Source organism: Narcine bancroftii, chromosome 4 (assembly GCF_036971445.1).
Source record: "Narcine bancroftii isolate sNarBan1 chromosome 4, sNarBan1.hap1, whole genome shotgun sequence".
Taxonomy (NCBI): Eukaryota; Metazoa; Chordata; class Chondrichthyes; order Torpediniformes; family Narcinidae; genus Narcine; species Narcine bancroftii.
Window position 1 is genome coordinate 195,425,827 of NC_091472.1, and position 27,993 is coordinate 195,453,819.

The 27,993-nt window shown below is 40.5% G+C and overlaps 1 protein-coding gene across 2 annotated transcripts in view; it reads right to left on the bottom strand.

Moving 5' to 3' along the window:
• tctn2 (tectonic family member 2) overlaps positions 1 to 27,993 on the bottom strand; it is a 97,048-nt gene that overhangs the window by 19,710 nt on the left and 49,345 nt on the right. For both annotated transcript variants that reach the window (XR_011356313.1, XM_069933483.1), the window contains exons 7-12: positions 26,315 to 26,435; positions 18,248 to 18,389; positions 16,357 to 16,476; positions 10,293 to 10,442; positions 10,025 to 10,108; positions 1,714 to 1,797 (exon numbers count right to left, since the gene is read on the bottom strand). Coding sequence is in view for 1 of the 2 variants with exons in the window: in XM_069933483.1 (XP_069789584.1) it covers positions 1,714 to 1,797; positions 10,025 to 10,108; positions 10,293 to 10,442; positions 16,357 to 16,476; positions 18,248 to 18,389; positions 26,315 to 26,435 (701 nt within the window). In the remaining variant the exon portion in view is untranslated. The remainder of the gene's footprint in view (positions 1 to 1,713; positions 1,798 to 10,024; positions 10,109 to 10,292; positions 10,443 to 16,356; positions 16,477 to 18,247; positions 18,390 to 26,314; positions 26,436 to 27,993) is intronic.

The window sequence follows — 27,993 nt, forward strand, 5'->3', positions numbered from 1 at the left end:
GCAGGAACATTCTTGCATGTGAATACCCTTCTTCCCCAGTCTGGTGTTGCTCTGTTAGCTGGGCAGCCTAGCCAATGCCATTTTAGGGCTGCTGGTCTTCTACTGACCCAGCTTCCAACCGCGCCAGTTCGCTATACCAAAGGTTGCATCAGCGAGTTATGCCGTTGTTTATTACCGCACATTGTACCAGCCCGATCTCCGCAGTTGCGGGCCGCCACAGGAAAATAATTTTTAAGCAGCCAGTGTTAGGGTCATACAGGTGCTCCCATGTGGAGTAATGGAAGATGCAATTACAGCATTCAAAAGGAGCTTGATAATGTTAAGAGCCCAGAGGACCCCAAAACCCAACAGCAACAGATATTTACCAAGATAAATGGTTATTTAAACAAAAGTTGCTTTTAATTGTCTTTAAACATGAAAACAGGATCAAACTTTAGCTTATTACTATTAACTTACTTAACCTAACAACACCCTTCTAATTCTAAGCGCACGTGTGTGTAATGTGTGTGTTAAGTTCAGAAAAGTTCTTTAATTCACAGTCCAATCTCACCTCATTCCTCCAAGTTCACTGGTTGTGGGCAATTCTTATACTGTGCACAGAATTTAATATTTATAAAGTTCACCAAGCTTTAGTGCTTGAAAGGTATATAGTTACTGCTCAGGAAGGTTCTTGTTGGTTTTCAGAGAGAGATTTGTTGTTCCTGGACACAAACTGATTCCTTCTAATCAGCCACGTCCATGTCTTGCCAAAGAAACTTGCCCCATCAGGGTTTTTCAGATGATAACCTCTTTTTTTCAGGTCACCACAGAGTCCTTTTTATTTCCTTTATTTCAAGTGAAACAGTCCTCTCCTCTTGTATGGACCACAAGGGCTTTAACCAGTCTGAACTAAGAACTCACAGCCCGTCTTCAAAATGGGGTTTTTCCACAAGCTTGCCAGCTTGTCCTGTCCAGTCCCAGCTGCTGCTGCTGAACTCTAGCACTGCAGAACTGAAATCTCTCTCTCTCGCTCAAAGAGAAAAGCCTGTTTTTTCTCTCTCTGCTTGCAAAACGACATGACCCTCTTAGAACAGCAAACTGCACTCAGACAGCCTGCACCTCTAAACCTAATCCTCCAAGTTCTTTCATCTGTTGCTTTTCAAAACAACAATCCATTAGTGAGGTCCCTTGGGCACTCTACAAAGTTTTTGGAAAGACACTTGGAGCTGGGCCTGGCTGGGTTGAGCAGAGGTCCAGACTTTTAAATTCGATCTGTTTTGAAGTGTTTGTATGTGACCTACACTAAAAACCTGCCACAATTTATCTCCTTTAAAACATATCTTTTCTTTCTTTCTTTGGCTTGGCTTCGCGGACGAAGATTTATGGAGGGGGTAAACATATCTATATACAATACAAAATACAACATAATCTGTCACAATAAGCCTCTGAAACAATATGTAGGCTAATGGGAAGAGGGAATAGCTGGATTGTTGGTATCTTCAACATGAGTAGAGGCCCCTGCAACCATTCTGCAATTAGCACTGTCAATATCTCAGGGCATTTACTCCACAGCCCAGGAGAAAATTGCACCATTTGAACAATTCAATGAGAAACGACTTTTGTAGGAGTTATTGATTTTTAAAAAATGTTCTTATACATGTTTCAACACTGCACCCAGAAGAGAGAAGGGTAAAAAAGCTTGTTATTTCAAAACAATAAAAGAAAATATATCACCTGGCCGCCATATTCTTAAGGGAGCTCTTCGCAAGGTCTTGTCATTTGCAAGGGCAGCCAAGACTGGTTTGCCAATCAGGTAACCTGAAATTAATAGAGAACTTTTTATCATTCTGCATTCCATACATATAGTCACACTTAGAATCAGTAAATGAACAGCTTTTCAAAGCACTTCCATTCAGATGAGTTTCCCATCACTTTCATTCTCCAGACTCCATCTCATTCCTCGTTCTTTTTGTTTATATGTATACGCAGTGTAGTTTTTTTTTGCACTACCAGTAAGTGGTAATTTGGCCTGGCCCACAGAAAAAAGAATCTCAGGGTTGTATGTGATGTCATGTATATACTCTGACAATACATCTGAAATCTGTCTAACTCTAACTATTTTTGATACTAAATTTGTCAATTTCAGAGAACTATTCTTTTTTGTTGCTTTGTTTCAATTTGTTGTCTTCAAGCTTAATTTAGTATTTCAAGTAATTGTTGCCTGGCATCTTTAGTCTGTACCCTAACACACAAACATTTCCATCTTCTCCCCATTATCTCTGTCTCTGCAAATTAAAATATACTTGTTTTCTCAATTTATTGTACTAAAAATCTTTGACCTGAAACATTACCCGTTTCTCTACCCACAAATCCCATTCAAATTGTGCTTCCATAATTTCTGGGAGGTTTTTTGCTTTTGAATTTCTAGCAACTTTGATCCAATAAATCAAACAGCAAGTTAATTAGTCTCTGGTGGTCCTGCCAACATTGCTCCTTCAACTGACTTCGCTTTTAAAAGTTACAAGTAGATCCATATACACACAAGGTATGACAGCAAACTGCAGGTCAGAACAAAATTCTGTACTTTTAATGCAACTTGTAATTCTATTGTCAATCACCTTACTTCTCTGTTTATCATTATGCTTCCAGTGGATTGAAACTAATCTAATATATTTTTGTAGATGTATACCTGTTTGTTTGTCTATTCTCCATGCAAATCAATATGGAGCACTCCAGAAATGTCCAGTGAGGTTCAGTAGGGGTAACATGACATGACCACATTGAATTTAACCCTTTAAGGTTATTTGAAGTTCAAAAGTTCAAAAACAATTGAACTTGCACCAGGGACACCTCAATTAGTTACAGTGCGGTGCATCAATGTACATTCAGAATAAAAACAAGCGGCCAAACCCAGTTCAATATGGGCCCAAAAAAGCAAAGCAACATTGGCGGAAGCTCTTCACTATCCTGTAGTCAGACAAAAGAGACAGCAGAGGAGCACCAATCTCACCTCTCTGTTGATGTTTCCAGACAAACAAGGAGCAGGCACCAGGAAACAGAACAGCAGTGATACAGCTGTCTCAGTGCTCAGGCCTCCGGACAGGCAAGGGGCAGGCATGTAGTCAACAAATGAGTGTTTTATTTCCCTGGCAACATGAAACACACAAGTCTGCAGTCTGCAAAATCCTGGAGGAACTCAGCTTATTTCACAGCAACAACCAGAGGAGGTAAAATTATACTACTTGCATTTCAGGCCTGAGTCCTTCTTCAAGGAATAAGCAAAGAACAGAAAGGTGTCATCAGAATAAAGACTGAAGACTGGTAGGGGGAGGAGTCCAGACCAACAAAAGATGTTATTTGGATATGATAAGTGGTGAGAATTAATATTGGCTCATTAAAAGGAGACTTCTCTCAATTCTACCATCTCTGTCACATGTACTCCCAGTACAAGGTCTTCCATGCCAAATCATCAGAGATGTCCTTCAAACTACATGGTTTTCCCTCTACAACCACCAATTCAGCCTTCACCTTCATATTCTCCATTACCCGCACATCTGCTCTGGCCCCCTCCACCTCCACGCACAACAAGGACAGGGATCCCCTTGTCCTCACTTACCACCCCACAAGCCTCCGCATCCAACACATTCTCCTCCGCCATTTCTCTCCACCTTCCACAGGAACTGCTCTCTCCGTGACTCCCTTGTCCACTTCTCCCTCCCCACCAATCGTCCCCTTGGGACCTACCCCTGTGACCACAGGAGATGCTCCACGCACCCACTCATCCACCCTCAGCATTATTTGGGGCCACCAAACAATCTTCCAAGTGAAGCAATCTGCAGGGATCATCCACTGCATCTGGTGCTCCCATTATGGTCTCCTCTACATCAGAGAGATTGGGCACAGATTGAGAGGTTGTTTTGTTGAGCAATAGCATGGATCTCCCAGTGGCCATCCATTTCAATTCCTTGCCCCATTCCCTTGCTGACATGTCTGTCAATAGTTTCATTCACTGCCACACGGAGACCACCCACATATTGGAGGAACAAAACCTCTCTTCCTTCTGGGCACACTCCAACCGAATGGCATTAATCTAGATTTCTCTGGTTTCTGTTAAACCAGTGGTTCTCAACCTTTTTCTTTCCACTCACATCCCACTTTAAGTAATCTCAATGCCATAGATGCTCTGTGATTAGTAAGGGATTGCTTAAGGTGGAATGTGGGTGGAAAGAAAAAGTTTGAAAACCACTGTTTTAATTGTACCTAATTGACTCGTTCATAACTCCAAAGGAAATGGGCCAATGACAATTTTTCTGAAGCAAAATATTTCAGTAACAATTGGGTCTAGGGCAGTGATTCTTAACCTTTCCTTCTCACTCACATACCACCTTAAGCAATCCCTTACTAATCACAGAGCACCAATGACATAGGGATTACTTAAAGTGGTATGTGAGTGGAAAGAAAAGGTTGAGAACCACTGTGTTAAACCCCCCTCCTCTTCTTCCCGCTGTCACCTTCCTCCCACCACCCCCCTACCTCAGTCAAAGTCAATTCTCACCTCTCCTCTTATCATATCCAATTTAACACCTCCTCTGGCCAGTATTTATTCTTTATCCAGACATCTTCTTGTTCTTTGCTTATACCTTGAAGAAGGGCTCAGTAATAACACCAGTAATATATCTTTATCTCCTATGGATACTGAGAGACCAGCTGAGTTCCTCCAACATTTCTGTGCTCTTTATAAAACTATAAAACATTACCCTTCCCTTAATGTATCATTGAACTAATTAGAACCAAGTATCCCTGATGTTTTTTTTTAAATAGCTTACCACAGGTGGTCCTGGCAACTTTAAGGTTCAAGTTTCCTTTTATTGTCACGTAATAACAAATTAAAAATGCAACATACATGATATACTTTAGTTTTTGTCTGCCGTAAGGCAAACAAGGTCGCCATGAACATTGTTCAGCGCCTCTTATAATATATAAATATATAACAATTACAGCATGGAAACAGGCCATTAGGCCCTTCTAGTCCGCACCGAACCAAACACCCCTTTCTAGTCCCACCTCCCTGCACAATGCCCATAACCCTCCATCTTCTTCTCATCCATATACCTGTCCAACCTTTTCTTAAATAATACAATTGACTCCGCCGCCACTATTTCTCCCGGAAGCTCATTCCACACGGCTACCACTCTCTGAGTAAAGAAGTTCCCCCTCATGTTACCTCTAAACCTCTGCCCCTTAATTCTTAACTCATGTCCTCTTGTTTTAATCTTTCCTCCTCTTAACGGAAATAGTCTATCCACATCCACTCTGTCTATCCCTTTCATAATCTATCAAATCCCTTCTCAACCTTCTACGCTCCAAAGAATAAAGACCTAATCTGTCCAATCTCTCCCTATACTCTAGATGCTTAAACCCAGGTAACATTCTGGTAAACCTTCTCTGCACTCTCTCCACTCTGTTTATATCCTTCCTATAATTAGGCGACCAGAACTGCACACAGAACTCCAAATTAGGCCGCACCAACGTCTTATACAATCTCAACATCACCTCCCAACTCCTATATTCCATGCAATGATTGATAAAGGCCAGCATACTAAAAGCCTTCTTCACCACCCTATTCACGTGAGTTTCTACCTTCAGGGAACGATGTACCGTCACTCCTAAATCTTTCTGCTCTTCTGTATTCCTCAATGCTCTCCCATTTACCACGTATGTCCTATTCTGATTCTTCTTACCAAAATGAAACACCTCACACTTATCAGCATTAAATTCCATCTGCCATTTTTCAGCCCACTTTTCTAAGCAGCCCAAATCCCTCTGCAATCCTTGAAAACCTTCTTCATTATCCACTATTCCACCTATCTTAGTATCATCTGCATATTTACTAATCCAATTCACCACCCCATCATCTAGATCATTAATGTATATAACGAACAACAATGGGCCCAATACAGATCCTTGAGGCACACCACTGGTCACCGGCCTCCAACCTGACAGACAATTATCCACTACCACTCTCTGGCCTCTCCCTTTCAGCCAATGTTCAATCCATTTGACTATCTCAAAATTTATACCTAAAGACTGCACCTTCCTAACTAACCTTCCATGTGGTACCTTATCGAAGGCCTTACTGAAGTCCATATAGACAACATCCACTGCGCTACCCTCATCCACATTCCTAGTCACCTCTTCAAAAAATTCAATCAGATTGGTCAAACATGACCTTCCTCCCACAAATCCATGTTGAGTGCTCCTGATCAGACCCTGTCAATCCAGATGTTTATAAGTACTATCTCTAAGAATTTTCTCCATTAATTTACCTACCACAGACGTCAAACTTACAGGCCGATAGTTGCCAGGCTTCCTCCTTGAACCCTTTTTAAATAACGGAACCACATGCGCAATGCGCCAATCCTCCGGCACTATCCCCATATCTAATGACATTTGGAAAATTACCGCCAGAGCCTCTGCTATTTCCTCCTTCACTTCTCTCAATGTCCTGGGGAAGATCCCGTCTGGTCCCAGAGACTTATCCACCTTTATATTCTTCAAAAGCCTTAAAACTACACCTTTTGTAATCTCTATATTCCCCATATTTACCCAATTTGCTTTTTTTATCTCACATCTCCCAATATCCTTCTCCTTAGTGAATACCGAACAAAAGAAACTGTTCAATATCTCCCCCATTTCTCTAGGCTCCACACACAGTTTTCCGCTTTGATTTTCTAAGGGACCAATTTTGTCTCTAGCTTTCTTCTTACCATTAACATATTTGTAGAACTCTAAGAGAAAGAAAAGCAAAAGTGTTCCTTCATTATCAGTCATTATCCTTGCTCTTCATAATAAAAGTCTATCATTTCACATTGCTAAACATGATATTCCACCTGCTGTGCATCATTAATCTACATTTATCTTTTGTCCATCACTACCCTCTTCAATGATTAATGTTATGTACTTCATTGCCAATCCCAGGCCATGAATATGCATCAAATACAAACCTGGAGTGACTGCTCTGTACTTCCTAGCATAGCAGGGTGGGGGAGTGGAGAGGAGAAGAAAAAAAAAATCACTTTTACTCTCCTGCTTTATGTGCTTCCACTAAATTCATAAGTAGGAGGTTCCTGTCCTGTCAATCTCATGAGGTATTTGAAAGTCCCCATACACAAACTACACTCCCTCATCAATTCTGTTACTGAAGTATACAAATCAGGTATGTGAACCACAATTTTCCCTTCACAGATGTGTAATAACCTTAATTAATTTATTATTATTAACTTTTAAATTTTGCCATAATAAAAGATGCCCTATCACTGACACAAGGCTGTGACAGAATCCAACTTGATCAGAGAATATTATTCTCAGCCCTTGTTCCACTCCTGCTGGAATAGTAGCCCCCAAACTGCCACTGCCACAGCTTTCAATAGCCTGAATTATCCTCTGGGAGCTCTGATCCCAGCACCATGATACAGAGTGTCAGGGAGTGGAAGGAGGCCATCGGGTCTTCAGGTTGCTGTTGAAGATTATTGGCCCAATTACTTTTTATAGAATCATACTGTCAAACCAATATACAGCACATAAATTGGGCTTACAGCCATGATGCCCATTTATTCTAAACCCATTTGCCTGTGAATGGCCCATATTCCCTCATTCCATTCCTACCCAAAAGTCTTTTAACCACTTCTACCATTTCCTGTGGTAACTTGTTCCATATACCCACAACCCTGTGTCAAGAAACGTCACTCAAGTCTCCTTTAAAATTATCTCCTTTCACCTTAATTCTGTGTCCTCCTAGTTCTGGACTCCCTGGAGGGAAAAAAAATCTATCCAGTCTATGCATTTCAGTTCTTTATTTCTCTAAATTCACAACTCATTCAAGTGAGAATAAGCCCCAACCTATCTAATCTCTCCTTGTATCTACAGTCCTCCACTCCACCAACATCCTGGCAAATGTTTTCTGCAATCTCTCTATTGCTATTTCACCCTTCCAGTCATGTGATGACCAGGACTGTGACCGATGATGCATCACTTGTGGCAGATTCCCAGTCAGAAAACTACCATCCACAATTTTGGATCTACTTTTCTTTCACACCTCAAATCCTTTAACTTTCTGAATCAGCCTTCATTGCAGAATCTCATCAAAAATCCTCGCTGAAGTCCACATGTACAAGTTAGCTCCTCAAAAAACAATCAGGTTTGAGGTAATTTCCACTACAAAAAACAATGAAATCAATTCCTGCTTCACCACATGAACACTAATCCTGTCCCTTAGAATCTTCTTCAACAGCTTGCCCAGAAGTAGGTAAATTTTAGAAGAATAGGAGATATCCTTGTGGGACACAAATGAGGGTGATGACAGTATTGGGGTACCCCATTAGTGTTTCAGCGAGAAGAACATTCCAGATGGTTGTGTTTGGATTACCAAAGCACCTTAAGTGACCAAAACACAGTCACCCGCTAGGCTGAAACATCGGGGAGTGTTGTAGAGTGCCCTTCATGAGTGGTCTTAGATCAAGAACACATGACCAACACTTACCAATGTTAAAGGTGCTTTAGTGAAGTAATAACAGAAAACAGTTAATTTTGTAGTGGCTATAAGTTGCACAGTATACACATAATCAAAAGAACACACTCACTTGTTCTTCAGTACAAAATGGAGTCGACCCTCTTTATTCTTCTCAGTTTCTATAACTCTTTCTTCATCCCATAAAACACCAGCAACCAACACCCACCCCCCCCCAACCTTTTGATAACCTCTCCGCTACATGGGTGTAGTGGTCATGCATCGAGAGTAGTGCTGGTCGCTGATGATGATGTATCCTTGGTGACATGCGATAGTAGGTGTGCATGGGCAGGTGAGAACAAGCAGCTGTGTACAGTATGCTGGATTACAAACGCAGGAGGAGATTAAGAGCGTCACATCCACCCGTTCTAACCCGCGGATGCGCGCTACTATCGCATGTCACCTTGGATACGTCATCAGTGGTGACTGGAACTATTCCCGATCGACATAAGTTCGCGACGATGACAGTTTAATATTCCAGTTTACTTTTATTCTAAAGTCTCCAGATTACTAAACACTTTTAAAATTTCATGCTCCAAGTTACATCAATAAAAATCAACATATTATTAACTTAAGACCATAAGACATAGGAGCAGAAATAGGCTATTTGGCCAATCAAGTCTGCCATGAGCTGATCATTTTTCCATTTAATCATGAGCTGATCCATTTTTCCACAGCTCCACTACCTGGCTTTCTCCCATAACCTTTGATGCTCTGGCTAATCAAGAACCTCTGCTTTGATATCATCAACGGCTTGGTCTCCAAACCTTCTGAGGCAACAAATTCCTCAGATTCAACAACTTCTGGATAAAAAAATTTCTCCACATCTTTGATCTCAATCCTGAACTTGTGTTCTCTTGTCCTAGATTCTCCCACCATGTGAAACAATCTTTGTATATCTAATCTGTCCAAGCCTTCCAGCTTTCAAAATGATTCAGTGAGATCCCTCTTCATTCTCCTAAATTCTCAAGAGTACAGGCCAAGAGATGTCAAACTTTAAATTAAAATGATTGCTACAGACAGTTGTGAACTCAGCCAACTCCATCATGGGCATCAGTCTTCACTCCATCAAGGACAATAACATGAGGCAGTGTCTTAAGAAAGCACCCATCATAATTAAGGACCTCACCACCCAGGCCATCCCCTTTTCTCACTTCTCATCAGGAAAGAAGTGCAGTCGCCTGAAGACTAACACAAACTGCACAAAAACAGCTTCTTCCCCTCTCCCATCAGATTTCTGAATGGACAATGAACCACAAACACCATCTCACTTTTTTTTTAAACAATTTTTTTTTCCAATGCAATTTAAAGCAATATTTGTACCTGTAACACTGCCAAAAAACAACAAATTTCATGATTATGTTCATGACAATAAATTCTGATTCAGTTTTTAAACGAGAAATAGTTGCAGATTGAAGACAAATCCCAAACTTTCATGAAAAGCAATTTTATCCACAGCCTGTAATACCTGAACCTCACCTGGATTACCAGACCGAGTCACCTGGGATTGATGTTCATTGACAGATTTAATGAAAGTAACACTGAACCTCTGAGTCAAAGTAGCTGGAAAGTAAAACATTGTACATTTAGATGGAGGGGAGAGATAAACAGATGCAAACTACATTTAATCCAGCCGTAAATGGCTGTAAGGCAGTAAGAGATACCAATCACTGCTACATGACAGAGGAACGATCAAAAATCACTGCATGCTAAATAATTAAAGCAAAGCAAATGGAGTAAATCATACCAGATGAATCCAAGGAAACATTCCCCACTGTAACAAGCAAAGTGATATTAGAGATCATGGATCCATTCCAGTAGAAGATGTAATCAGCTTGCAAAATCATATTTTCACATACTCCCTTCACAAGTTTGGGCTCTGATGTATCAATCAATCCTGTGTTGAGAAAAAACAAATCGCATCAGAAAGCAACATACAAAAGGATAGGGTGATAAAGTAGCAAACAAATGTCTCTGTTGTAAAGACCTTCTGTTCAGTAGAGAGAAGTACCTGATAGTAAGATGCAGATCCTCTTCCTGCCCAGGGAATTCACAGCCACATTCATTACTGCAATTTAAATCCTGCCTTCAGCAATGTTTTATGGTGCCATATGAAAAACTCACATGTCCCACCCTGACAGCGTCATGTTTTTAGCTAGCAACTTCAACCACACCAACCTGAAAGCAGTTCTGGCATGGATTCAATACCATATGAACTGCCACTAGAGAGAACACCTTGATCAGGTTCACTACCAACGTCTCTGGAGCATACAAGGATGCCCCTTGCCCCAACCTTGGATACTTGGGTCATACATCAGTCCTGCTAACCCCAGCATACAGAACACTAGCAAAACGAGTGAAGTCAGTTCATAGGGAAATAGGACATGGCCGGGGGAGGAGGGGGAGCATAGCAGTACGACAGGACTGCTTTGAGTTCACAGTCTGGAGCTGTTTCAGAGAGGAAGCCACCTACAACTGTCATGTAAAAGGCTACATTACAAAGTTAATTCAGGGTGTCATCTCGATCAAATTCTTCATAACCTTTATGGCTAAGGTTAAAAAAGAATACATATCTGAAGTTAACCATTTGGAAAATGAAATAATAAAAATGGAAACAAAAATATTATGTATTGGGTGATAGAGCGCATAAAGTTTCAACATGGCAATTGAAGACTGAACAATTATCGAGAACAATTACAGCTATAAAAGATGATTTGGGTCATCTTATAAGACGCAGGGGATTAATGACTATTTTAAGAAATTTTATGTAATTAAACCAATTGTAATCTTTGTAATAATTGAATAAAATATGAGAAAATAATTTGGAGCATATTTTGCAGAAATGGCATGAAAGACTGTTGAGAGGGCAAACTGATACACCAATTTTGAAACATATACTTAAAATATGGAATAGAATATATGCACTTCTTTCCTGATGAGAAGTGAGAAAAGGGGATGGCCTGGGTGGTGAGGTCCTTAATTATGGTGGGTGCTTTCTTAAGACACTGCCTCATGTTATTGTCCTTGATGGAGTGAAGACTGATGCCCATGATGGAGTTGGCTGAGTTCACAACTGTCTGTAGCAATCATTTTAATTTAAAGTTTGACATCTCTTGGCCTGTACTCTTGAGAATTTAGGAGAATGAAGAGGGATCTCACTGAATTATCAGTTGGCTAAAAAGTTATTAAAGCAAAATCCTTTGATTATTTTTATGGTTAAAAATGTTTGTTTTGACATTTGGTATAATTGCAAAATAAAAAGAATAAAGGATTGTTTTTAAGGTTTTTTTTTACTTTTAACCAATTGGAATTATAATATACCAAATAATACCATTTTTTCTTATTATCAGCTTAGGAAAAAAATTTAGACTCCCAGATCAAAGCCAATCTGAATATTTAATTACTGATATGTTTTTCAAAAATTTATTACTAATATGTATATAAAATTGCAAGAGACTATGCAGATTTATTAAATCTAAATTGAGATGGGAAAGAGATTTAAATATACAAATTCAAGAAGCAGTATGGTCAAAATTACATCATGAAAGTGTAACTAATACAATTAATGTCAGATACAAATGTACAATTTAATTTTTTACATCAATTATATTATATTCCATATAAATTACATGGAATTAATTCACATTGTTCTGATCAATATTTTAGATATAATAAAGAAGTCGGAACTTTAATATTGTGTAGGTTAGATTTGGCCCTTGTGACCAAGGGGATTAGGGGGTATGGGGAGAAGGCAGGAACCAGGTACTGATCAGCCATGATCATAATGAATGGCGGTGTAGGCTTGAAGGGCCAAATGGCCTACTCCTGCACCTATTTTCTATGTTTCAGTTTGGCAATGTGAAAAAGTAGGAAAATTTTGGGATGAGTTATGAAGGTGCAAGTTTTGAAAGATCCCAAAATATTTTTATTAGAAGATATTTTTGATTTGAAGTTAGATACTTACCAGAAGAAGTTTTTAAGTGTAGCAATAGGAATAGCAAAGAAATGTATAGATGCAATGTGGAAATTAGACAATAATGTGGGGTTAAATAAATGGCAAATGGAACTACTAAATTGTATACCCTTAGAGAAAATAACATATAATTTACAGAATCAACCAGAAAAATTTGTTAAGATTTGGAAACCATATATGGATTTTATTGCTATGACTTCATCTACAGCATCCGCCACTCCCACTCCAACTCACCTTAGTTAATTCAAGGTTCAAGATCATTATGTAAATTTAAATGCAATTAATCAAGAGGTTATATGATTATCAGCCAGGCTCTTTTTCTTTTCTTCTATCTTTCGTACTTTTTTGGAGAGGGAGGGGGGAGAAAATATGAAATTATGTATTCTTTTTGCATCTTTGTTTTTATTATTTTTTATGATATAAATACTTTACTTGTATTGATGCAAACGAAAAATAAAATATACAAAAAAAATAATGCTTCGTAACCATGGTTGGATACAGAGGTCCCGGCACTTCTCAGAGCTCAGGATAATGCAGGAGACAAGATGGCACTAAGATCAGCCAGGGCTGAACTCTCCTGTGCAATCCGGAAAACAAAGTGTGGATACGCATAAAGGATCCAGAGACACCTGTGCAACACCAACAACACAAGGGGCATGTGGCAAGAGATCAAAACTATAACAGACCACAAGACAACTTTGCAAGTCAAAAACAACATCTCCCTGCCAGACAGACTGTCTATCTTCTATGCACTGTCCTTCTTCTTTGGCTTGGCTTCACGGACGAAGATTTATGGAGGGGGTAAAAAGTCCACGTCAGCTGCAGGCTCGTTTGTGGCTGACAAGTCCGATGCGGGACAGGCAGACACGATTGCAGCGGTTGCAAGGGAAAATTGGTTGGTTGGGGTTGGGTGTTGGGTTTTTCCTCCTTTGCCTTTTGTCAGTGAGGTGGGCTCTGCGGTCTTCTTCAAAGGAGGTTGCTGCCCGCCAAACTGTGAGGCGCCAAGATGCACGGTTTGAGGCGTTATCAGCCCACTGCCGGTGGTCAATGTGGCAGGCACCAAGAGATTTCTTTAGGCAGTCCTTGTACCTTTTCTTTGGTACACCTCTGTCACGGTGGCCAGTGGAGAGCTCGCCATATAACACGATCTTGGGAAGGCGATGGTCCTCCATTCTGGAGACGTGACCCATCCAGCGCAGCTGGATCTTCAGCAGCGTGGACTCGATGCTGTCGACCTCTGCCATCTCGAGTACTTCGACGTTAGGGGTGTAAGCGCTCCAATGGATGTTGAGGATGGAGCGGAGACAACGCTGGTGGAAGCGTTCTAGGAGCCGTAGGTGGTGCCAGTAGAGGACCCATGATTCGGAGCCGAACAGGAGTGTGGGTATGACAACGGCTCTGTATACGCTTATCTTTGTGAGGTTTTTCAGTTGGTTGTTTTTCCAGACTCTTTTGTGTAGTCTTCCAAAGGCGCTATTTGCCTTGGCGAGTCTGTTGTCTATCTCATTGTCGATCCTTGCATCTGATGAAATGGTGCAGCCGAGATAGGTAAACTGGTTGACCGTTTTGAGTTTTGTGTGCCCGATGGAGATGTGGGGGGGCTGGTAGTCATGGTGGGGAGCTGGCTGATGGAGGACCTCAGTTTTCTTCAGGCTGACTTCCAGGCCAAACATTTTGGCAGTTTCCGCAAAGCAGGACGTCAAGCGCTGAAGAGCTGGCTCTGAATGGGCACTGTACGACGAGAAGAAAAGGCTGACGTCAAAGAGAGCTCCGTGTTACCCTGATGAACGAGCCACTTGCATAACCATGGCCATGGAGAATCCTATACAAGGTGAATCCATAGAAGGCAACGACACCAGACAACATACCAGGCCGGATACTTAAGGAATGTGCAGACCAACTGACGAAAGTCCTTATGAAGGTCTTTATAGATAGCTTCAACATGTCACTACAGTAGTCCATTGTCCCAGCAAGTTTCAATACACCCACCATCATCCTGATACCAAGGAGAGCAACAGAAATGGTCTTCAATGACTTTTGCCCAGTGGCTCTGATCTCCACCATTATGAAATGCTTGGAGCATCTGGTGATGGAATACATCCCAGAGACACTGGACTCATTTCAATTTGCCTGCAGAAGAACCATTTCACTGATAATGCTCTAGCCTTGTCTCTCCACTCTGTCCCAACCCACCTTGAAGGGATGCCTCATTCACCAGGCTGCTGTTCATCGACTTCAGCTTGGCATTTAATATAATCATTCCCCAGAGGCGGGTGGAGAAGCTGGGACTTAACATCCCTCTATGTAAATGGATTCTGAAACTCCTAATGGAAAGACCACAGTCTATCCGGGTCAGCAAAAGTACATCGAGCACTGCCACACTTAGCATTGGCTAAGTGTGCTCAGCCCAATTTTGTTCACATTACTGACCATGACTGCATTGCCAGATCTATTTCCAACAGAGTCTTCAAGTTTGCAGATGACACAACAGTAGTTGCCCTCATCAGCAACAACAATGAGTCACAATACAAAGAAGAGGTGGAAAATCTCATGAAATGTGCAAGAATAACAACCTGAGTCTCAACATGGACAAGCCAAAAGAGATGATTGTGAACTTCAGGAGGACCAGTGACAAGCACCCTCCACTATACATTAATAGGTCAGTAGTGGAGAGCACCAAGTTCCTCAGAGTCCACTTAACTAGTTGAATTTAACATTTTGAATTGAATTGAATATTTATTTATATATCGCATTTTAAACAACGTAATGTTACTTCAAAGTGCTGTACATCAATTAATAAAAGAACACACAAAGCACAAAAATCAACAAACATAAAAGACTAGACACCGGTCAAGAGAGTCATCTCACAGAATATTCATGGGTTGGAGAAACCCATGGGCGGTGACAACACACTGGCAAGGCTGATGCAGCCTCATGCCCTACAAGCCCAAACTATCTGACCTATCATGGACACATAATATCTCCTCGCTTGTCAGGAGGGCGCATCAGCAACTGCACTTCCTCAGAAGATTGAAGAGTGGCAAGAGTACTGACCACCAGCTTGTCAACCAGAAGCTCTATTGAGAGCATCCTGGCCGGCTGCTTCACAAGGTGGTACAGATGATGCAAAGAAATGGATCGGAGATCAATCCACAGGACAGGAAGAGTGGCAGAGCAGATCACTGGAGTCTATCCCCACCCCCCCCCCCGCCCCATCAACGTGATCTATCAAGATCGTTGTCTGAAGAAAGCGTGTAAAATCATGGAGGACCGCTTCCACCCCACACACAGCATCTTTCAGCTGCTCCTGTCCAGAAAAAAATACAGGAGTATCAGAGCCAGAAGCACCAGATGATAAAACAGCTTCTTCTTGCAGGTAGTGAGAAGGGTGAACAGCCAAAGGAACTGCTCACACTGACTTTCCGTGATTCTTAATATTTATAAAACAATATTTATTTATATGTGTGGATATTTGTCCTACCTATGTAATTTGTAGTACAGGGTATATGTGTTATGTCTGCATTTCCTCCCACCCCACCAAGGACCAGAGAACGTTGTTTCATTAGGTAATTCTGCAATTGGATGATTATAAACATGAAAAAAGACTCCAAACCCTCAGTGGAGCAAGAAATCCTTATCTGTGTTTCAAATGGACAATCCCATATTTTTAAAACAGTGTCTCCTGGTTCTTGTTTGGGATCAGAGGAATTCCAAATATACATCTCAGCACCAACACTGGCTATGATCATTCAGTCCTGAATATAAGTGCCAATCTGAAATTAAAAATGATTTGAATGCTGACAAAAACAAAAGCATGACATACACTGACAGTACGTACCCATCAACTCTGTGACATTCTGCTGCTTGGGAACTGGGGTCACTGAAGTTGAAGAACCTGTTGGAATGAAACTGCCATGGTCTGCAGCTTTCTGGTAGGTTCTAACAGGCAGTATCAAAACTACAAGAAAGAAAATAATTCAATTATTCCATCAGTCTTTTCTATATATCTTTTACTTCATGTATTCAAAATTAACCATCATCAAAACCCAGAGATGCTGAAGAAACTTGGCCAGTCTCACAACAGCCATAGATTGGCTGAGTTCCTTTAACATCTATTTTTGATTGCAGTCACTATATCTGCAGACTTTCATGTTTCACTGGCGCAGTTAGCAACTACTATCACAATGCCAGCACCCCGAATCTGGCACTGTCTGTAAGGAGTTTGTATGTTCACACCATGTCTGCTTGGGTTTCTCCAAGTCCTTGGACTTCCGCCCATCCTCCTAAATGTTAATATGGGTGTAATTGGGGAGCATAGGTTTCAATGACCAGAATCGACTTCTAACATGTTTTAAATAATTTCAAACATTTAAAGCTTACTGGTTTAATTTTCACTCTATTCGATTTAGTCACTACTTCAGCAAAGAGTTTTAGCCCTCCAATGAACAATGCTTAAATTTATAATCTTAAAGTTAGTTCAAGCAATTTTATGAAATGCATATGATTTTTTTTCAGTTTAGAGTAAGTCTCTAAAAGATTCGTCTGCACAAACTGTAACCATGTATTTTATCTAGCTTTCAGATCTCTTTCCATACTGGGGTAATGTTTTATTTTTCTTTTCATTGCCGATGTGCATTATCATGACATGTCTGACAATAAACTCATCATTATTATTATTATTGGAACCCACATCCCTTTCCCACTCCTATCAACCAGTCCACCAGGAGGAAAAGTACACCCAAGTGCTGGAGGATCACAGCAGATCATGTAGCATCAACAGAAAGCAAAAGGTCATTGATATTTCGAGCCTGAGTCTTTTTTTCAGCAATGCCAAAACCAGGCAGACGTCCAAATAAGAAGGGTGGGCGAGGAAGGGGGAAGAGCAACAGGCTAGCAGGTGATAGGAAAATATAGGTGGGAGGAGCTGAGAGGTGATAGGGGATGGAGGCAGAGGAATGAAAAAGATTGTCCCTGATTGATGAAAGGGAGCTGAATGAAGGGAAACAGAGGGGTGATGGAAAGTGAAAGACCAAGTGAGAGGGCTACAGAAATCAAGAAAATGACATTGATGCCACATGGTTGGAAATTGCCAAGATAGTATACAAAGCGTTGTTCTTCCAAGCTGGGATGGTGGTTAATGGCAGTGAAATGGGTGGCAAAATTCAAACAGAGCTCAATAGAACAAATGTGAAATGTTGAAGTTTGGGAAGCTAAATGCAAGCGAAGTTGTTAGGAAACAACACATGAATATGCAGGGAATAGAGAGATATGTATCATATGCAGGCAGAAGAGAGTTAGTTTAATATGGTGTGTTTGGCATTGACAAGATGGGTCAAAGGATCTGTTCCTTGGAGCATTTTATGTTCCATGTATGCCAAATACATCTGCTGCTGGAGCTTTTGAGCAGTTTGTTCAAAAAGTGAATAGAACAGAATGGGGCTATAATCCTTGTGTCAGATCTTTTAAAGTGCTGTTACATTTGACCCGTTCCCCTGATCTTTCCCTTTGCCCATAGTATGTATCCAGTTCCTTTCTCAGAATCCCTATTTAATCTGTTCCCTTTAAGGCAGACAATTGCCTTGTCTTTGTATCAGTGATTGCCAACCAGCAATCTTCCAGCCAGTTTAAACTATTTCCCTCTTCACTCTGTTAAGACATGTCATAATTTATTCACACTTCAGAAAAGGTTCAATTAAACCGTGGTAGTTTACAATAATGGTGATACATACTTCCTTGGCCATTCTGGATCTCTTCACCAACTCCAAGGATATCCGTGCAAGTTTCAGCAGTTAGTGGAGTTACACAGCATACATCAAAATCTTTCAGGTAAGCCACAGGACTATCCCTCAAACATTGGCCATTCAAAGATTTCTACATCCAGACAGACAAATTTAAAAAATGAAAGATCAAAGAGCTTTCTTTCCTATCCAGGTTACAAATCAGCATTTCACAAAATTTAATGATCTCCCTATTTCTTGTGTGAATCTTCCTTTGACTTTTTCAGTTGTGCATACATCCAGTGAACTAGACAGCCACTTATGCTGAAAGTTCCTTGCTGCAGCAATATGACCTCCAGGTCCCAGGAATTAAGCCAATCGCAAGCCCAAGGACTTTGTGGACAGCCCATTTGGAAGGTGGTCACATTGCAGCTTAAATGTGTGGCTCTCAGGTAGACGACTCAGAAGATCAACCACCTTCGTCTACTGGTGTTCTCTCAATGAGATTGTGAGAGAACCAGGAGTAGGGCAATTCAAAGGGAATGGGAGAAACAACGAAAAAGGGTGGGGGGGAAAGGAGGACAAAAAATAAGGGATTCAAATGTAGGGAGCGAGACCGGCATTTCTGTGCATTGACATCACTCCAGGGTGACACTCTCTTTCTTGGAACCATAGCCAAAAATGTCCCCAGCAGTTGCAGAGTACCCCAAGGTGATAGAGCAAAGGACCATAGGTCCATTCCAGGACCAAAAATAAAGATCAGAGGTAGGATGAGACCTTTCCTTCATTCTTGGGGGAGCAGGGAAGAAATTAAAAAGGATCTATAAATAAACTATTTCCAATTGCGACAGCAGATTTAAGTAAAAACTTTGTATTCTTTCATTTCACGTAACAAATACTTTTTATGTAGTCGATAGGAGAGAAGTACGGAAGAAACCAATTAAACTTGACTGCTTTACAGGGAAGGGGGCCCAGAAACTTAGAGCTGATGGGGGACCATCACCAAGAAAAATGTTGAGAATGGATGTATATGTGTTAGCAGGCACAGAATTAAAAGGTCAGAACAGATCAATGTGTAGGAGGAGGGACGATACAAGCAGAGATCCAACACGTCAACAGAACCAGGACCAATGCTCTTACAGGTTCTGCAAGCAAATGCACTCTGGATCCTTAATGTTGGTGAATTAATGCCAAATGACTCCAAATTCTCCCAGAATCACAGTGCGGCTTTCGCGCAAACAGAGGAACTACTGACATGGTCTTTGCCCTCAGACAGCTCCAAGAAAAGTGCAGAGAACAAAACAAAGGATTCTACATCACCTTTGTTGACCTCACCAAAGCCTTCGACACTGTGAGCAGGAAAGGGCTTTGGCAAATACTAGAGCGCATCGGATGCCCCCCAAAGTTCCTCAACATGATTATCCAACTGCACGAAAACCAACAAGGTCGGGTCAGATACAGCAATGAGCTCTCTGAACCCTTCTCCATTAACAATGGCGTGAAGCAAGGCTGTGTTCTCGCACCAACCCTCTTTTCAATCTTCTTCAGCATGATGCTGAACCAAGCCATGAAAGACCTCAACAATGAAGACGCTGTTTACATCCGGTACCGCACGGATGGCAGTCTCTTCAATCTGAAGTGCCTGCAAGCTCATACCAAGACACAAGAGAAACTTGTCCGTGAACTACTCTTTGCAGACGATGCCGCTTTAGTTGCCCATTCAGAGCCAGCTCTTCAGCGCTTGACGTCCTGTTTTGCAGAAACTGCCAAAATGTTTGGCCTGGAAGTCAGCCTGAAGAAAACTGAGGTCCTTCATCAGCCAGCCCCCCCACATCTCCATCGGGCACACAAAACTCAAAACGGTCAACCAGTTTACCTATCTCGGCTGCACCATTTCATCAGATGCAAGGATCGACAATGAGATAGACAACAGACTCGCCAAGGCAAATAGCGCCTTTGGAAAACTACACAAAAGAGTCTGGAAAAACAACCAACTGAAAAACCTCACAAAGATAAGCGTATACAGAGTTGTTGTCATACCCACACTCCTGATCGGCTCCGAATCATGGGTCCTCTACCAGCATCACCTACGGCTCCTAGAACGCTTCCACCAGCGTTGTCTCCGCTCCATCCTCAACATTCATTGGAGCGCTTTCATCCCTAACGTTGAAGTACTCGAGATGGCAGAGGTCGACAGCATCGAGTCCACGCTGCTGAAGATCCAGCTGCGCTGGGTGGGTCACATCTCCAGAATGGAGGACCATCGCCTTCCCAAGATCGTGTTATATGGCGAGCTCTCCACTGGCCACCGTGACAGAGGTGCACCAAAGAAAAGGTACAAGGACTGCCTAAAGAAATCTCTTGGTGCCTGCCACATTGACCACCGCCAGTGGGCTGATATCGCCTCAAACCGTGCATCTTGGCGCCTCACAGTTTTGCGGGCAGCAACCTCCTTTGAAGAAGACCGCAGAGCCCACCTCACTGACAAAAGGCAAAGGAGGAAAAACCCAACACCCAACCCCAACCAACCAATTTTCCCCTGCAACTGCTGCAACCGTGTCTGCCTGTCCCGCATCGGACTTGTCAGCCACAAACGAGCCTGCAGCTGACGTGGACATTTACCCCCTCCATAAATCTTCGTCCGCAAAGCCAAGCCAAAGAAGACTCCAAATGGATCTAATCTAACTAATTGCCATCAAAGAAAAAAACTGCAGATTCCAGGATATCCAACATTAACTAGAACAGCCAAATGAGGTAGGGCAGATGTTAGAGCATTAGTTAGAAAGGATCTTAGTTCAGCAGATCTCAGTACAGAACTGGAACCAATTAGAATGGTCATTGTGGCCATTAGTGAAACTTAGTTGCTGGAGGGGCAGGACTGGCAGCTCAATGTTCCGGGTTTCCGTTGCTTCAGACTCGATAGAACGGGGGTGGGTGAGGGGGGGGTGAAAGGGAGTGGAGTGGCATTGCTCATCATGGAAAATATCAGAGCTGTGCTCAGGAAGGATAGACCAGAGGGCTCATCTACTGAGTCCAGATAGGTGGAGCTGAGGAATGGGAAAGGTATGACTACGCTCGTGGGGTTGTATTATTGACTGTCCAATAATAAACAAGAATTGAAGGAGTAAATCTGGAGGAAACAAAGTTGTGATAGTAGGAGATTTTAACTTTAAACATATTGACTGGGACTCCAGCACTGTAAAAGGGTGGCTTGGAGTTTGTCAAATGTATTCAGGAATGTTTTCTATATCAATATACAGCAGTACCAACTAGAGAGAGTGCAATATTGGATCTCCTATTAGGGAATGAGACAAGACAGGTGACAGAAGTATGTGCCAGGGAATATTTTGAGTCCAGTGATCATAATGCCATTAGTTTCAAGTTAATTATGGAGACAATTGGGTTGAGATTCTATATTGGAGAAAGGCCAATTTTGAGGAAATGAGAAAGGATCTAGAACAGTGATTCTCAACCTTTTTCTTTCCACTCACTTACCACTTTAAGTAATTCCTATGTCATCGGTGCTCTGTGATTAGTAAGGAATTGCTTAAGGTATTATGTGAGTGGGAAGGTTGAGAATCACTGCTCTAGACCCATTTGTTACTGAAATATTTTGCTTGTGAAAAATTGTCATTGGCCCATTTCCTTGGAATGTGCACATAAAGAATCAATTAGGGACGATTAAAACAGTGGTTTTCATCCTTTTTCTTTCCACCCACATCCCACCTTAAACAATCCCATACTAATCACAGAGCATCTATGGCATAGGGAATACTTAAAGTAGGATGTGAGTAGAAAAGAAAAAGGTTGAGAAATACTGATCTTGAATGCGTGGATTGGGATAAGTTGTTTTGGATAAATATGTGAGAGGTAAGTGGAGGACCTCCAAAGGTGAAAGTTTGAGAGTGCAGAGTTTGTATGTTCCTGTCATGATTAAAGGCAAAGTTAGCAGGCATAGGGAACCTTAGTTTTCGAGGGATATTGGGGATCTGGTTCAGAAGAGAGAGAGGGGTAGAGCAGGTATAGGCAACGTGGAAAAAATGAGGTTCGGGAGGAGTAAACAAAAATGCAAGGAAAACCTCAATAAACAAATCAGGAAGGCTACAAGAAGACATGAGGTTGCTTTAGCAGACAATGTGAAAGGAAAATCCTAAGGATTTCTACAGGTATATTAAAAGTAAAGGGATTGTTCGGCACAAAATTTGTCCCCTTGAAGATCAGTGGTCTGCTTTGTATGCCGCCAAAAGAGAAAAAGGTGATGTTAATTTTTTTTTCATCAGCATTCACTCAGAAAACTGATTCAGAGTCGAAGGAAGTAAGGAAATGAGAGAGAGCATGGAACCTACACAGATTAAAGCAAATAAGGGTAGATAAATCCCCAGAACCTGACAAGATCTTGAGGGAGCGAGTGCAGAAACTGCAGGAGCTCTGGAAGAAATATTTGGATGACCAAGAACTGATTAGGGATCATCAACATAGCTTTGTGCATGATAGGTCATCTTTAACCAATCTTATAGAGATTTTCAAGGATGTTACTAGGAAAGTTGAAGAAAAGGCTGTGGATGTGGTCTACACGGACTTTAGTTAGGTCTTTGACAAGGTCCCATATGGGAGGTTAATCAGAAAAGTTCATATGCTCAGTATTCATTGTGAAGTAGTAAACTAGATTTGGCAATGGCTGGATGGGAGAAGCCTGAGAGTAGTGGTGAATGATTGCTTCTCAGACTGGAGGCCTGTGATGAGTAGTGTTCCTCAGGATTTGGTGTTAGGACCATTGTTGCTTGTCATCTGTATCAATGAACTGGATGATAATTTGGTAAATTGAATCAGCATGCTTTCAGATGACACTAAGATTGAAGGTGTTGTGGACAGCAAAGAAAGTTTTCAAAGCTTGCAGAGGGACCTGGACCAGGTGGAAAAATGACTGAAATATGACAGATGGAATTTGATGCAGACAAGTGTGAGGTGTTGCATTTTGGAAGGACAACCAAGAACATACACAGTAAATGGTAGGGCACAGAGGAGCATGGTAGAGGGATCTGGGAAAACAGACACATTATTCCCTGAATGTGATGTCACAGGTAGATAGGATTGTGAAGACAGCTTTTGGCATTTTAGCTTTCATAAATCAAAGTAACTGAGTGTAAGAGTTCGGATGTTATGGTAAAGTTGTTGAAGACATCGCTGAGGCCGATATTGGAGTAGTGTGTGCAGTTTTGGTCACCTAACAGGAAAATTATCAATAAGATAGAAAGATTGCAGAGAAGATTTACTAGGATGTTGCCTGGACTTCAGGAACTGAATTACAGGGAAAGGTTAAACAGGTTAGGACTTTTTTCCCTGAAGCATAAAAGAATGAAGGGAGATTTGATAGAAGTATACAAAATTATAATGGATATGGATAGATAAATGTAAGAGGGCTTTTTCCAGTGAGGTCAGGTGAGATACTAACCAGAGGACATGGGTTAAGAGTGAAAGGGAAAAAGATTAGGGGAACTTCTTCACAGAGTGGTGGGAGTGTGGATTGAGCTGCCAGCTGAAGATATGAATGCAGAAATTAGTACTAACAAGGACGAATTCCTGGAGTATATACAGTATTTTGTTCGATCAATATTCAAGAATTTCATGTAATAAACAGATGTAATATTACACAAAATTGCCTTTAGCCTGCCTTAAGCAGATAAAGATTTGCTATCAGCAGAAATTGCCGGATCCCCTTTACAGTCAGAGTAAGAGAAGCATAGGAGAATTCCTTCAACTAGAGAACATAACATTTTAGGGCTGTACAAGATTAATTTATCACAAAGAATTTCTGGAGGAACTTTGCATCCATGAATTGAAATGGTCAGTCAAGATTTAGGGTCTTGACACTAAAGGGAAGGAGTGATATTACATATACAATATAAATGGGCAATTTATAATCTGACTAATGGGATCTGTAGGAAAGAGCGATTATATGATGAATTTTACATTATCTTCAAGCCAAGGGTTTCAATCTAAAAAAAAGGAAACAATGATGGTTTGAGGGTAAATGTTAAAAAACTGCAGATGCAGAATATCTGCAGGGAACGCTACCATCGGAGAGGAGCAGCAGCGATCATCAAGCACCCACACCACTTTGCACAGGCACTTTTCTCACTGCTGACATCAGGAAAGAGGTGTAGGTGCCATAAGACTCACACCACCAGGTCCAAGAACAGCTGCTACCCCTCCACCATCAGACTGCTCAACGACAAACACAATCAGGGACTCATTTAAGGACTCTTACTTTTGCTTTATTGATTATTTATTCTCTCTGTTATCCAGTTTGTTTCCATTTATTATCTGTTCAGTTTGTTTGCATGTGTACATTGTAGTTTTTTTTGTAGGTGATGTCATGTATGTACTCTGACAATAAATCTGAAATCTGAGATGCTGAAAATCAGTTTTCCAGCAGGGAAATAAGCCCTTCAGGCCATTTTGACTGAGCCCACCAAGTTGTCTCACCAAGCTCACCCATTTGCCACCCTTCCTGTAGCTTAACATGTTTCTTTTGTCTCTGTTTCAGCTCTGAAGATGGATATCCAACCTTGCCTATTTCTATCTCCACACAATGAGCTTGACCTGCAAAGGTTTGAGGGCAGGTTAGCTGCATAAACTGGGACACTATTCTGAAGGACAAACACAGGCAGGTGGGGCGAGTGATGTGGATGAGATATTTTTGGGCCAAAGGGCTTGAATCCACTGTGTATGACTCTGTGACCTAGGACATGACAGCGGACAAGCAATGTGTATCATTCGAAGTAGTCATACATGATTTGTAACATGTTTTCCTTCAAGGCAGGAGAAATTAAACATATTATTAAATTCAAGTTAAAGTTTGTTATGATTATAGAAGAACAACCTGATGAAGCAGCACATTCTCCTGGTCCTCTTTGCAAAACATGCAGTCATTATATACAAAGGATAAATAAATCAAAAAACCTTTAAAAATCACAAATGAAAAAATAAGCTTGAAGATTTGGAATATTTAAATTCAGCCATTGATGACCAAGAAATTAGTAAAGGAAACTGGGATACACAATTAAACAAGAGAAATCATTAAAGATGGCTCATAATTTATACAGTTAATAGAAAGAAAAAGAGAAATGCAGGCAAACAGATTGGAAAATGCATTATGGAGAATGAGAAAATGGCAAAGGATTTAAATCAATACTCTTTGTGGAAAATTAGAAAAATTTTGAAATACAGGAGAACATAGATCTGGAGTACAGGAATTGGAAGACATTGGTTTGCAAGACATTGGTGAAGCCAAATTTGGAGTATTTTGTGTTCAGGTTTGGTCACCTATCTACAGGAAAGATATAAGTTTGAAAGAGTGCAGGAAAGATTTACTAGGATGCTGCCGGGACTTCAGGAACCGAGTTACAGGGAAAGGTTAAACAGGTTGAGACTTTATTCCCTGGAGCATAGAAGAATGAGGGGAGATTTGATGGATGTATGCAAAATTATGAGGGGTATAGAGATAGAGTAAATGCAACTAGGATTTTTTCCACCGAGGTTGGGTTGGGTTAAAGGTGAAAGGGGAAAAGTTTAGGGGAAACTTTTTAACAAAGAGAAAATTGGGAGCGAAACAAACTGCCAGCTGAAGTTGTGCAAGCAGCTCAATTTTGATATTTTTAGAAAACTGGACAGGAATGTGGATGGGACAGGTATGGAGGGGTATAGATTGGGTGCGGGTCAGTGAGACTAGGCAGAATAATAGTTTGGCAAAGACTAGAACGGGCAAAGGGCCTGTTTTCTGTGTTGTAATATTCTATGGTTCTATGATCAATGCAAATGCAGAAGTTAAAGCTCAGAGAGTGCTGAACAATGATAGACCAGTTCAATTGGAGGGTGTGGGCTGTAGATAAGTTGTGGAAGTAATCAGGCATATGAGAATATAGATTCTGTTTGAGCTTTTATTTACACAGAGCCTGGTTAGTGTGGTGCTAAATACTATGTTTACTTTTGGCTACCAAGAGAGCAATACATGACACTAATATACCTTCTGTAATCCTTGGAAATATCATTTGAGAGAAGATGCCCTGTCATTCCTACCTGTGGAAGAGTAAAAAGTTCATCTTCCCCTTTAATGATAGGATCTCCCTGACGATAGCCAACAGGAACATTTACTGCTCCAGATGTGGTCACCCCAAAAGAAAGGTCATGAGAATCATCTCTGATGAAAGGAAAATTCATTTTTACATTTCAACTGGCATAAACATTTATCCAATAGCCAGGCGATAAACATCAAGGAGATAAATGCAAGTGTATTCAACACAAGATTACAGATTTCAAAGATGCACTATCAACTTCCATTACTACATTGAGAAATTAATGAAGGCAATGGGATGAGAGGTGTGTGATGCTGAAATATCAGCTTGGACTAAATGGGCTGATGCAATTTTTTTTAATAAACACCTACCACAATTACACTGGACAACAATTTTTTTTTAAAAAGCTTTGCTTCCTGAAAAAAAATAGGGATTATGATAGACAACTTCAAGATTTCAGATTTACTGTATAATGTAAGAAGTTGGAGAAACATAAAAATCAACTTTTATTTAATTTACCATGTTTAATTGCATAATGATGTTGACACATTGCACAAGTTCAAATTACCTAAAAATGTTTTTCCTGTTACGAGCCCAGAGGACCCCAAAACCCAGTAGCAATAGATGTTCACCAAGACAAATAGTTACTTAAACAAAAGTTGCTTTTAATTATCTTTAAACATGAAAACAAAATCACACTTTAACTTATCACTATTGACTTAACTAACCTAATTTAACCCCCTTTCATTCTATGCGCACGTATATGTAATGTGTGCGTAAGTTCAGAAAAGTTATTTGATTCTCAATCCAATTTCACTTTTTTTTTTAAACTTTATTTATTCATTCAAAATACAGATAATAAGTAACATATATAACAATAAACAAAACACAAACGTTATATTTTATATATATAAAAAAGAAAGAAAAAAAGGAAAGAAAATCCCCCCATTCAGCCAACTCTCCTAAGGAGAGCCATAAAGAAAAGAGAAAAAAAATAAAAGTAAAGCATACATATTAAAATCTAGTCAATATAAAGCAAAATGTAAATATTCTGAATATAACAACCACCTATTAATAAAAAAAACTATAGTTATCCACAAAACATATGTATTTTTTTCCATTATTAAACAATATTTCATCTCATTATGCCATCTATTAATATCAATCATATTTGTATCTTTCCACGTACTAGCAATACATTTTTTTGCTACAGATAAATACACAAAAGTAAATTGAAGTTTGTTCTAGTCCCAAACCGCATGAAAAAAAAATTCCAACAGCGTTACCACACAAATCTGATTCCTAAAGACCATATTTTTTCAATTTTTCAGGAGTTAAATATAATTGATGTAAAAAATTATAATTAATCATCGCATAACGTGCATTTATCAGTCTAGTTACAGTATCATAACAAATATCTGACCAATCATCCTCGGAAAAAATAAAACCAATATTGACTTCCCATTTACCTTTAGATTTTTCCCAACCCTTTTTATCCATACCATCCTTTAATATTTGATACATAACTAAAATATAACCCTTCTCTGGTACCCTCATAAGAAAAGTCTCAAATTTAATCATTTCAGGTAAAATCATATCTCTACCGAACACATGTTTTACCAAAGATTGAACTTGATAAAAATACGCTTACGCTTAATCAGACTGTTTAAGCCCCGAACATTA